The 12,294-nt window shown below is 38.9% G+C and overlaps 1 protein-coding gene across 1 annotated transcript in view; it reads left to right on the top strand.

Annotated features, from left to right (window-relative positions):
- Positions 1-8,012: 8,012 nt before the first annotated feature.
- Positions 8,013-12,294, top strand: part of LOC113229129 — a 5,035-nt gene continuing 753 nt past the window's right edge. Inside the window, exons 1-3 of the mRNA XM_026462623.1 lie at positions 8,013-8,591; positions 8,939-9,143; positions 9,376-9,535. Of these exons, the coding sequence (XP_026318408.1) occupies positions 8,324-8,591; positions 8,939-9,143; positions 9,376-9,535 (633 nt within the window). The 5' untranslated portion in view covers positions 8,013-8,323. The remainder of the gene's footprint in view (positions 8,592-8,938; positions 9,144-9,375; positions 9,536-12,294) is intronic.

Genomic DNA, 12,294 nt, shown 5'->3' on the forward strand with positions numbered 1-12,294 from the left:
CTGACACGGATTCAACTCAACATAATATACTAAGTGACAGCTCGACTGCTGTAATCACTGGCTGTCAATAGAAACCGCTTCTCTATAAAAGACCATGATCAAATAGTACGACACGTAAGTACGATACGTGTTAAGATTAAAATTATAACTTAAAATTTAACTAAATATAAGTAGGCAAATTACTGACAAAAGGAATTATTACAGGAATTGAATAAATGAAATACTGCAACTTATTAGACATTTATGCGGAAGAAACTAGAGAAGGTTGCCATTATTGCCTTAAATAATTTCCTTTATTTAGGTACTTTAAAAAAAAAGCAATGAATAGTTGGTACAGCTTTCGAGTATTCCTACGAATAAAATTACATACGGAAAATTATTTACAGTCTTAATTATACAAATAATTATATATGTTTCCTATGGCTAGTATTTAAAAAAAAAATAGAATATTTATTTTGTACATATATCTAAGTAGGGTCGTGTTATATAACCCGACAATGACAATAAGGAAAATTCTGAACCTTTAGGCGAGTCACTGGAGGACAAGCGGCAAAAACTGTTTTGCTATAAAAAATGGTTTAGGTATTTACTATGAAATAATGGCCGTACAAAAAATATACGATACACCTAAGGATACTGTTTATAGAACGCGCTAATGCGTTACACGACAGGATCTACTTTATCCGTTCATATAAAAATCCTGAAAACAGGCTAAAAAATAAATGTCTAAAACGAATTATTTAAGAAAAAAATATCTCTATACACAAAGAGAAAGAACCTGCCAAATCTTGGTTTTCAACTAGGTACTAGTTATTAAATTCATGTTAATCCCAAAATTTGCGAATTGCCCAGCGGTTTATAGACACGCCGCTTATATTTATAAGGAAAAATTAAGAAGGCTTTATAAGGAAATGGATAATAACTACAGCAAGCATTCTAATTCTTATAGCATAGTTAAGATCACGACTTTTAAACTATAGATTTTGGGCAAACAAATCACATTTAGTAAAACGGAAAACACAAAAGGTACCTACAGCTTATTTCTATAAGAAATTTCTTCCTGCAGACCAAAATACAGGACACAATAATTACAACAACGGGTCTACGTGTTCAACAAAACAAAATTAAATTATCGAATAAAATAATACCTAAAAAAAAGCAAAATATTAAATTTACTACAGACTATTTAAATACTTAGATAAAACATATTATTTCATGTTATAATATCTATAAAATGGATGGAACTGAAGACAAATATCCTCCTTCCTTGACTCTCGTTTTAAAGATAGCTAAGGATTATCATGTACAGTAATGGAAAGTGCGTTCCAAAGTCTGACGTAAAGGAGTGAGAATAAATACCGGAATCAAATGATGGAAATGATAACTGGGACCTAACGACAGAGAAATAGGCTTAGCTTGGGACCTGAGAAAGCTGAAACGCTCTTTCAGAAACCTGGGAGACAAAGGATTATGTAGAATATTGTAAAGAAGAGAAACAATATGCAAATTCCTGCGGAGACGAACGGCTATTCTTATCGTTAGTGACAAAGAGTCTATTTTAAATCGCTCAGCGTGCTTTTGACTTGTATACATCATCAAACGTCATCTTTGGAATGCGAGTTTCCTCATACGCGAAAACAGCTTACATATTTGGCCGCTAGGGGAGCTCGCATCAACCTTTGCGATGCCAATACTTCGTATTGGCGCAAACTGCAGGGTAAATAATCAATTTTGGGCACAAGTAGTGTTGGGTCATGGAAAATATCGATTTTGAAATATAAACATATTTCAAAAAAGAAATGTTTCCGTTAATTTTCCACATTTCACGTTGAGACTTGTCAAAAGTTGTGTCCGAATTAAAGAGGGTTTTTCTTTTTTTTAGTTTTTTTTTTATGTCAAGTGACAAGACCAGGTCATACGCCTGATGCTAAGCTTTACGCCTGTCCATAACAGTTGCAGTGCCACTCAGAGCTTTAAATCGCAAAGACCTGAGGGGCACTGCCACTGCGCCCGTCACCCTGAGACATAAGTTGACAAGTCCCATGTGCCTTTAATTTCACCAGTACCCTTACCCTTCAAAACCGGAACGCAGTAATGCTAACATTACTGCTTGGCGGCAGAAATACGTAAGGTGGCAATACTTGCCTGGACGAACTCTTTCAAAAGGAGCTCTACTGCTTCTGTTTCGCTGTTGTGAAATAATTTTAAATGTTGTTTTTCTCTAAGTGGCGTTTAGCTACAAGTTTATTTTATAATTAACGCTAAATAAAACTTCGAAAGATATTTCTAAATGTAGAACATAACATGAGCCTTACAATTATATTAGAAATTTTTTAATTTTCCCGGGAAAATGTCCACTATTTTTCGGAAAATTACCCAACACTAAGTACAAGCAGCGACCGTGTCGCTTTGGCAGTGCCAGTACAGTCACCTTTAGTCACATAGAATTTGTAAAAATATCCAAGCTTCAATTTATCGGTTTGTCGACACTAAACGCTTCTTTGTTCCATGCACGGTGTCAATATAACAAAGAAGTCGTTTGTTTCGAATGTACGACTCATCTGTTGGTTGATACTTGATCAGCACGAACATTGACAAGAAACCTTAAGCTGGTTGTGCACAGCTATAGAGCAGAATACTAACCAAATACGTTCATCAAAGGTGTACTAAAGTTAAATAAAAATATGTACGTAAATTTAATAAATATTTTTTTTTAATTATGAAATTGACTAAAAAACCGTGAGTGTTAAAAAAATTCATTAAGAAACCTGATTTTCTGTAATTAGCATAAACGTTCTCAATCCCTAGACACTTTTTATGTGTGTGCACTAACAACCTCACAGGACTATATTACTAACATCACATGAGTTGAACTTTAGGCTCGACCGTGCTCGCCGCGGCCCCCCATTGCTGTGCTGCCCAGGGCCATGGCCCCCTCTGTTCTGACGATGATAAATATATATATAGGTAAATAAATAATGTTTTTCCATCAAAATTATAACTTACTTCCGATCGCCTTGAAGATATGACCATCAAATTATAGTCTTGCTGTTTATCGGATATCAAATAGAGAAACAAAAGGTGAGATTAAAAATACTTCTACACATTTCACGTTTAACGGGCTAAATTAAATTATTTCCAAAGGTATACCGACCTTTCCCTATTTATAACAGGGTGTGTATTTACCTAACTGGCGTTTGACTAGAACTACATCAATTAACAAAGTGCTTCCCGGAACTAAACTTCGCACTTCTCAATAAACATCCACGTGTAATCAATTAACTTAACCTAGCTTCGTTTTCAACGTAGAAATTACTTTGTCACGTAATTTCGTGTTTTTGTGGGGCTTTGTTGAATTGACTCCATTTTGCCGGGATCTTAACAAAACGTAGCGAGATTATTTATGTAACCAATATAGTAAATATTTCGTTATTTTGTCGTATGTTAAGAACCGAGGAGATACCCGCGTCATGATAATGGCCGCCATAGACGAAAACATCCTAAATCTATGATGGCCGCACACGTTGTCACAAAGTATCGATCATGACTTATGCATAAAGTATTGAAAAAACTTGTGCTTCACAACAATAATAATAATAATAACGCACACACTCAACATAGCCCCGCACTAGGGAAACCCTGTGTCGCGGGTGCCATGGACACACACATAGACAACCACAAATTACACCCAAACTCACGAGATAAATAAATATAGGTCATACAAATATTTCTCCCGGCCCGGGAATCGAACCTGGGACCTCTGCGTGGCAGTCCGGCATGGTAACCGTTCGGCCACGGAGGCAGTTTCACATGTTTAATGACACGCATTAAACATGTGAGACTCTAAAGCTCTCTCTAAAACTGCTCGGCGGCTGAAATGGTCAAGGAAGCAGTCCTTCCTGGACGAACTCAAACTCGAAGCTCTACTGCTACTTAACCTTGTCCCCTTTTTGTATCAATGGAACAACGAATAAGAATTTTCATTTTTTTTTATATAAAAAAAATGAGTGCGGATTTATGTCCATCTCACCTGATGGAAAGTGATAATGACGAAGGAGCATGCTCACCTAAATAATGCCTATTCCCTCTCACTTTGAAAAGGTCCAAGTTAAACCTTCATAATATAAGGCTGCAGACAAGAAATTCCACTCCATAACCGTTCGCCATATAAATGTGGAAGCGTAGCACTTCTTACGAATCCTTGGAATATAATGTATACACAACATAGTGGAATCTAAGCCTACGTTGAATACTCTCGGTAACGCAAAAGGGGAAGGCGGAATTAAATCGTGTAAATCCATCATCGCACACTCTCCATGATACATTCTGTAAAATACCGATAAGCAAGCAACTTAACGGAGGTGTTCAAGACTCTACAGCTCCACTTCTACTAAATACGAGTCACTTATAAGCCTCTTGCCACGTTTTTCAACTGAATCCAAGGTGTTCATTTGGTATTCAGCAGAACCATCCCGTAGGTGGCAGCAGTGTACTCTATACACGACCGGACTTATGCTGAACTGAAACCACTGTCTCAGTGTGAGTGAATGAAATCCGTGATCTGGAGTCAGGATCTGACTGAGAAGGTCCTTGTGCGGGCTTGCTTGCACAGGTTACAGTACCCTTTCTATACCCAAGAGGTTGATAGGGTCACTATAAACAAAACTTATGTAGAAAAGATATAGGAATAGTCCCGGTGAGAGTAACCTTGGAAAGGATACTTACTGGCTGCATTTTTGGCCATGGATTCAATGTATCTGCCGAAGTTCAAAGTGCACGACAGGTCCATTCCAAGTTGCAAGAGACGGTCGACTATCGGATATATCTCTAAAAGTCGGAGTCAGGTCAAACGGACTTCGTTTCCAGAGTAAATCTCAGTTTTCAGACAAAAATTGTCTCGAGCCGTCCAGCTAGATATTTATTTCTGTATTTGAAGAAATTCAATTAGCTTTATGTCACTACTTTTTATTGTAGTCGTATTTAGCGGGAGAAAAACAATTATTTAGTGACGCCCGACCCACCGGGACCTCTGTCTAGATGTATACACGTTTTATACGGCATATCTTCGGCTATAGTGAAATTCCGTGTAACTAACATTGGATCATTCCGCGTATCTGAAACACGTAGCCAATTGAGTTTTGCATAGGTACTAAAACTCAAATTGGCACGAATGATTGCCATTGACTTACAGAAAGTCAGAAATCGATCGACGTTTTTGCACTATCCACGACGATAGCGTCAATAGACTTCGACACCGCATATGATAATACTCCACATAAAACACGTAGTAAAAACGCGGGACTGAAGCGACCTAAAAAGTAGAGTCCCTTATTATATTTCATTCCACAAAACCATCAACGGAAGCGTCGTAGTATATCGTAGCTAAACTAATATTTACTCCACTTACTGTGAACATAATGAATATTATTCAGTTTAATCGAATCATGAATAATATTATAATGACGTCACGATTGCTCATTCATGTGCTTAGGCTATCTGATTCATCGGGTAACGGGAAAATGAAATGGTATGCTGTACGAACGAAATCTGTAAACATTTTTAAACAGAATGAAAACAAACGACGTCGGTTGATTCTTACATTAATATTGTAACAAACTCGGAAAGTAGTCGTTAAAAAGATTTAAGAACTCATTTAACTTTAGTACATAGACCATTGACTTACAAATAAATGGACGACGGGTCTAATACAAAAACCACGAAAAAAATGTCCCAAGTCAACCTATTTAAACGTAGTGACATGTAAAGGAATATGAAAAAGCTAAAACGTTGAATTTAAATTGTAATGTCATCGCAGTGCTGCCTAATTTTGCTTGCTTCGCTGTCAGTCGAACAAACGAAGACTAAAGCGTGAATGACGCTCTGTATACGATTTTAACGCCCTATAAGTTCAGACACTTTTTAGCGCGGACCCGACGTCCATATAATTGTAAGTCAATAACATAGACAATTAAACTCAAATTTGATTGTCCCGTAAACGGAGAGACCTAAGGCTCTTTCAAGTTGTTTTTATAGAATATTTGTAAATATTTTTTCGTAAAAACTATTTAAATGCACGAATATCTACATATTTACAAAATGTAACTCCTAGAGTTACTCGTTCTTCTCAGGGCAATCAATCAGCCTTTCGAATGAGTGATACTTTTCAATCAATTTGACGATTTCAAGAGTACTAAAGATAATTTTAACAGGATTTATATTTATAATATATCAGAAATCTTAATCGGCAAAATACCTAAACTTGAAAGATTTCAGAGTAAAGTATTGTCCACTCTGTACTTGAATGCTTATTCTAATTTATGATAATTATAATATTAAAATATATATGTATATAGCGTGCAATTAAAAGGTGAAATAATATTATAATTCTTATAATATTCATGTTTTTCTGTTCTACGCCTTTATGAGACTTAAACAAATTTGTTTTCTGTACTCTCGTATACGTTAACAAACAGTTGATCACTCCTGACCGCAGTCAGAGGACGTAAACATAATCGAAGAAAATCTAATTTATAGTTGTTTAATTCTGTACTTGTCTGGTCAGATGGTTAGAATTAGTCGTAATAAATGGTTGCAGTGATCAAGTGTAGCACAAACCCTGCATAAGGTGGTTTTATAACAATAATAATACATAGTTTACGGGGTTGCACCCACTGCATGACACGCTGTATTCAACGCAAATTTCAAGAGACTGATGCGCATGGAAAGCTCTGTATAGACCTTGGCCGGATAACATAATTTAAATAAGATGTATGAATAAACGTGAGTGTACAAGTGCACAACACAATTGCTAATAATATAAACAAAGAAAGAAAGTGCCAAACGCCACATACGGCTCACGCATGCCAAAAAGTGTCCTATTATTTGTCAGGTGTATGGTACTAACTGTTCAACTAGAAATATATTACTTCGGCTGCCAAAAATCTATATGGTAATGAAAAGAATATGTCTGCGGATACAAAACGAATATATAATGCCCTTATACTTTTTTTTATAGTGTTATAACTCCAGATACAATCGATGATTCCGCCAACGTCAAGTTAAGAAAGGCACGCGTTTAATACTCGGATTTTGACCTCATTAATTTGACCTAAATATTCACGACACCTCAAATTTTTCGTTTCTTTTTAATACTCTATGTTTAACAAAGGTGTATCAAATAGATCGTAACATAATTCAACTATTAATTAAAAGTGTGACCACAAAAAGTTTAGCAAAAAAAATACAAATATGTAATAGTTTTTCACCCCTTATGTGCCAATGAGTGAAGACTAAGTATAACTAACTTAAAACCTACTTCGTTTTTAACGCGTATCAAATTTGGAACCCAGTAAACCCAATGACAATCATCAGCTGTAATATCCAGGAAGTCTTTATCGGGTGATATACTAACGAAGATAAGCATTGTACTTTGAGTAGTTAGCCGAAACGTGACTTCTACACGTGACATATCTAATTTTCCAGAGCCTTTGTTGTGACGTCGTAGCAAGAAACATTGTTTACGTATAAACGTACTATTGCCAACTTATTAAATTAAATATAATTTGTGCCCTACATTTGGAGCGGTGGTATCATGGGGCTAATCCATTATATATGTATATCAGTTTAAGCGTAGGTGATTGGAAGTATACACCGGACACACATTAACTATGCATGTACCCGGAAGCCTTCCGGTTAATAATTCCGCTTGTATATTATGTGGGTAAGGGTATTCGGTTGGCCGATGTGGATCGATGCCCGGACGTCCTAAAACTGATTCACGGCGCTGATTTAAGGCGTGTGTAATGAACGAAATGTACATATTTCAGAGCGTGAAAAACCGTCAACATCGGTGCTAGAGTGGCAGAGTGAAGTGCTCGCGAAGGGCGCTTGCGCTGATGGCGCGGGCGAGCGAGGCCGCGACGATGCGCGCGCGGAGGGGTCGCGGGCCGAGGCCGAGCCGGCCTCCCCCGCCGTGGGCCGCTGGGGCGCCGAGTGGCCGAGTTGACTCGCTACGGTCGCGCGCGCGCAGCCCGAAGTGGCCCCGCCGCGCCCCGTGACCCGCCTGCCCCTGCCGCGCGCGCGCTGGGCCGCGCCGCGGCGGCCGCTCGACCTCTCCTCGGCTGCGCACGAGGACCTCGCCACGCGAGCCGAGGCGCTGCTCCGCAAGCTCCTCGTCACCGACAACTACGACTCGGTCAGCAACTTCATCTCGCTGTACGACGCCTTCGAAAGGAGCGACGAGCCGCTCTACGACGTGTACGAGAAGTACTCGCCGCCCATCCGCGCCAAGAAGCACACCTGCGTCGGTTTGGGCCTGGAGCTGATGAGGAGATGGCGCGGACTGGACAAGGAGTTCCTCGGATTCGCGGGCGCGACGGCGCTGCTCTCCTGCGAAGAGGCCGTAGTGGACGTCCGCGAGTACGTGACGAGCGGTGACAGCCCGGTCGCCGTCATCGAGGCCGAGAAGGAGCACGTGATGGTCGGTGTGCAGATCAGGATCGACGGCAGACAGGGGCTGCTGCTCGCCGACCCCGGCTATCACGTGCCGAGAGTCGTGACTGTCATGGCCGATGGAGCTTACCCACATACTGGTATGAAGTGAAACTATATAAAACTTCCACAATAGGATACATATATGTTATATCCCAACCTAATGTGGCGGCGGGCTTGCTACTGCCCCACTTCTGTAGGTCACGACAGGTCAGAGGTTAATGAATTACTAGAAATATATAATGAATGATTAGAAAGCTATATGATTCTTCATAAATATTTTTACGTACAGCCTTAAACAGTGACCGATAAGATGCATCAATTAGATGATAACAACAGCTTGACTTGATGATTGATCAATGCAGCATTTCCGTGCCGCATCCATCACACCACAGCATGTACCTACGTTCTTCAGGACAATCAACAAGACAAAATGTGTTATGCACAGGTTGGTTCACGCAATCAGACGAGCCGCACTGCAGGAAGGAGTACAGCTACACGTTCAACCCTCAAAACAGTTCATACGTGGAGTGGCACGAGCGGGAAACGCGCGGCGCTGCGCTGAAGTGCCAGACATCTCTAGTCTACGCCGCCAGACCGTATTTGGACGGCGTCAACGTCACAGAGCGGAGAAACCTAGTGTATAACTTTAGGTACGCGAAAACATTCTTCGCTTAGAGTAGGAATCCATCAAATTACAGGAAGAAATGAGACAAAGTAAAATGAAAAACCAATATAGTGGACCGTTAATTCATCTCATCACTGTGGGTACTTCTCAATGACATCACTCTTGTGACAACACTTCAATGACGCCACGCTCACGGAGACTGTTAGGGATGACTCAGGTAGTGGAGAAAGTATCAACAATAATCTAAATTTTTGCAGGAGTCTCCTATCGCGCGACCAGAAAGGGCACCTGATGGCGGGTATCTACTTTCCGGTGGGCGCTCGTGGGAAGGACGCCCAATTCACGCTCTTTTTCGACAACGGCCACGAAAAAACCAAGACCAAGTACAAGTTCTGTACTTTCTTGGAGTCTAATAATGTAAGTATGAAATATACCCACTCTTACAAAAATAAATCCCTAAAACAAAGTGAAGATAAGTAACTTGAAACTTGAAAATACAATCAGACCTAAGAAAACCTGATACTTCCGTTAACTTCTATAGCAATTCTAAGAATAATAATTAAATACAGTATATAGCGACATCTCTAGCCAGGGCTGGTAGCTGTAAAGTTACCTAACTGGCTCATAGATGGTGCTACGGCTAAAAAGTCGTTGTCGTTGAAAAACCGAATACAAAAGATCCAAACAAACAAACACATAGAAAAATTGGTGAGGTCCGTTCGGTCGCTCCGTGGCTTAGGTGACATAGAGTCTGGCACGATTTGCTAGAAGACGTCGGTTCGAATGCGGCCGGATCGAAGGAATTTTTTCCAAGTGTTCGATCTTTGTATTAATAATTATAACAAACTAGTGGAGTAGTTTCACAAAAAAAAAATTAATATCAATTCAATACAAATTTAAATTCTAAGAATTTGCAGTTTGTAATTTCAAAAAACAGCCATCAAGCTTACGCTTACGTAGTTCAAGGTAACAAATGAATCTCAGACCCCAATAAGCATAAAACTGGAATAATTATAAAAGACGATTGGCATGTACAATAAGTTACCTGCGCGTCAAAAGATATGTCTAGGCCTTATCGTATGTTAATTGAATCTCTTAAAGTATATGACTGGAAACGTGGGGAAAGTCTACTTCGGCGTACCTCGAACAGATTGAGAATGTCTTTAAAAAAGAATAGGTCTAAAGTACCAAGCCAAATTGCTGCGTTGAAAGAGCGGGGCGAATGGACAAAGGGGTAGGTTTCAGGTATGTTCGGTGCATACTGTAGGTACCTCAGTGGACGACAGGCGTAATGGCGTGTATGAAACTATCCGACGTAGCAATCTCTATGTCGAAAAGAAACAGTTAAAAAGGTTCTTATATATTATATTAGTAGTAGATATAACCAGTGGCGAATTTATCCTAAGGCCAGCATAGGCCCGGGCCTAGGGCGGCCAGATTTTAGGGGCGATTTCACGATTGGCCGTGACAAAAATTTCACAAGAAATAACTCAAAGTTCACCGCATCGTATAACAATAATCTTCCTAAATCACAAATGTACGAAACATTTGATATGTAAATATAGATATCTACTACTAAGTATACGAGTGCTAAGAAAGGGGCGGCTGGTACTGACTGCATGGCCTGGGGCCTAGGGCGGCGAAGACTACAAATCCGCCACTGGATGTAACAAAAAATGTTTTCAAAAGCTGACTGAATAGAGCAAATGCAAAGCAGTACGTATACCATACGGTGCCCGTATATAAATAAAAGATTGTGTATAGACTTTAACCACAATGTCACTCACTGTATTTTTAATACAACTGTTAGACGTGAGAAACAAGTAGGTAGACAAAACATAGAAAGTTTAGGTAAACGATATGATCGTAACGGACTTTATGATATTAATATGGCCTTTAATTTTATTACTCATTGTGTAAGAACTAGAACATAATTTAACTGCGATTTTTATAAGAAACCAGTTTGTGTATATTGTAGAAAGTAGATCAAAAGTATGACATTGTTGTTTTAAGGTGCCTACAGATTTGCTCGAACACACGGTCGACATGTGTAATCAAACAAAACGAGTAAATTTGTAAGCCACAGACGATCGACATCGTTTTGTGGATCAACACGTGTGATCAAATAAAATCGAGTAAAAGTGTAAGAAGTAGACGATCGATATCGTATTTTTGTAGCTTGACACGACCGCGTCGATCGTCAAAAAAATCCATTATTCCCACAAGTTCTGTTCACAGAATTACTGGTACTTTTTTCTATTTGTTCTGTTATGTTAATAAATAGACGGTTTTCTTCAACAGAACTACTGAGAATTTTCTCTCCCACTAGTGCTGTTGTACAGTGCTGTTGACAGAACTACTGGTACTTTCTTCCCATTTGTTCTTTTGATAAATAGACAGCGATATGGACATACAATTTTCCTGTCTGGTATGTTACGATCCGTGTCGCTAAGTACGGTGACTTCTTCTTCTATGGTGACGATTTTATGGTCGTTGGATACAACGACCAAAATATTGTAGCATTCCAATTTCTTTCCTAGTCAGTACATCATTTTTCACGTAACAACGTCTTGAACAGTATGTGTAAAACATTAAAACTAATTTTAAAACAATGTTTATGTACGTTTAGGATTATGGTTTAAATATTAAACAGAATATACGTGATTTTACAAATACCTACGTTTTTCGGAAGTTGTCGACTAAAACTTTTCAGTTCTACTTAAAAGCAGTGATTTACATTTCTCGCTAAGCCAAATAAAAGGTAAATAACCCATGATTTGAAGAACACAACCGATCATTTTAAGCCTAACTTTAGTCATTACAACTCATTTGGACATACATAGGTAATAAGGTACTCTGTTCAACTATACAAATTATAGTTTCCCCATGAATAAGTACCACGTTAGTAAATTAACAGAAATAAGTTTTGAAATTATAATGGGTTCCTGGCAGTCTTTAGAAACTGAGCAATTTAAAACGTTTTCGATGATGAGACTCGTCGACGCGACTTTTAAAATTCGTATTTGTTTAAAACAAATTAACTCTGTAAATAGTAGTCGCACTTTGCATGCTTTTTTCCGATGGACAAAATCATCTTTTAAGGACGCATTAAAATTAAACACTTGTAGAAGGGCTGTAGTGGCGCGACTGTGGTGTGACAGCCGCGCGTCTACAGT

Source organism: Hyposmocoma kahamanoa, unplaced genomic scaffold (genome assembly GCF_003589595.1).
Source record: "Hyposmocoma kahamanoa isolate Upper Pololo Valley unplaced genomic scaffold, ASM358959v1 279, whole genome shotgun sequence".
Lineage (NCBI taxonomy): Eukaryota > Metazoa > Arthropoda > Insecta > Lepidoptera > Cosmopterigidae > Hyposmocoma > Hyposmocoma kahamanoa.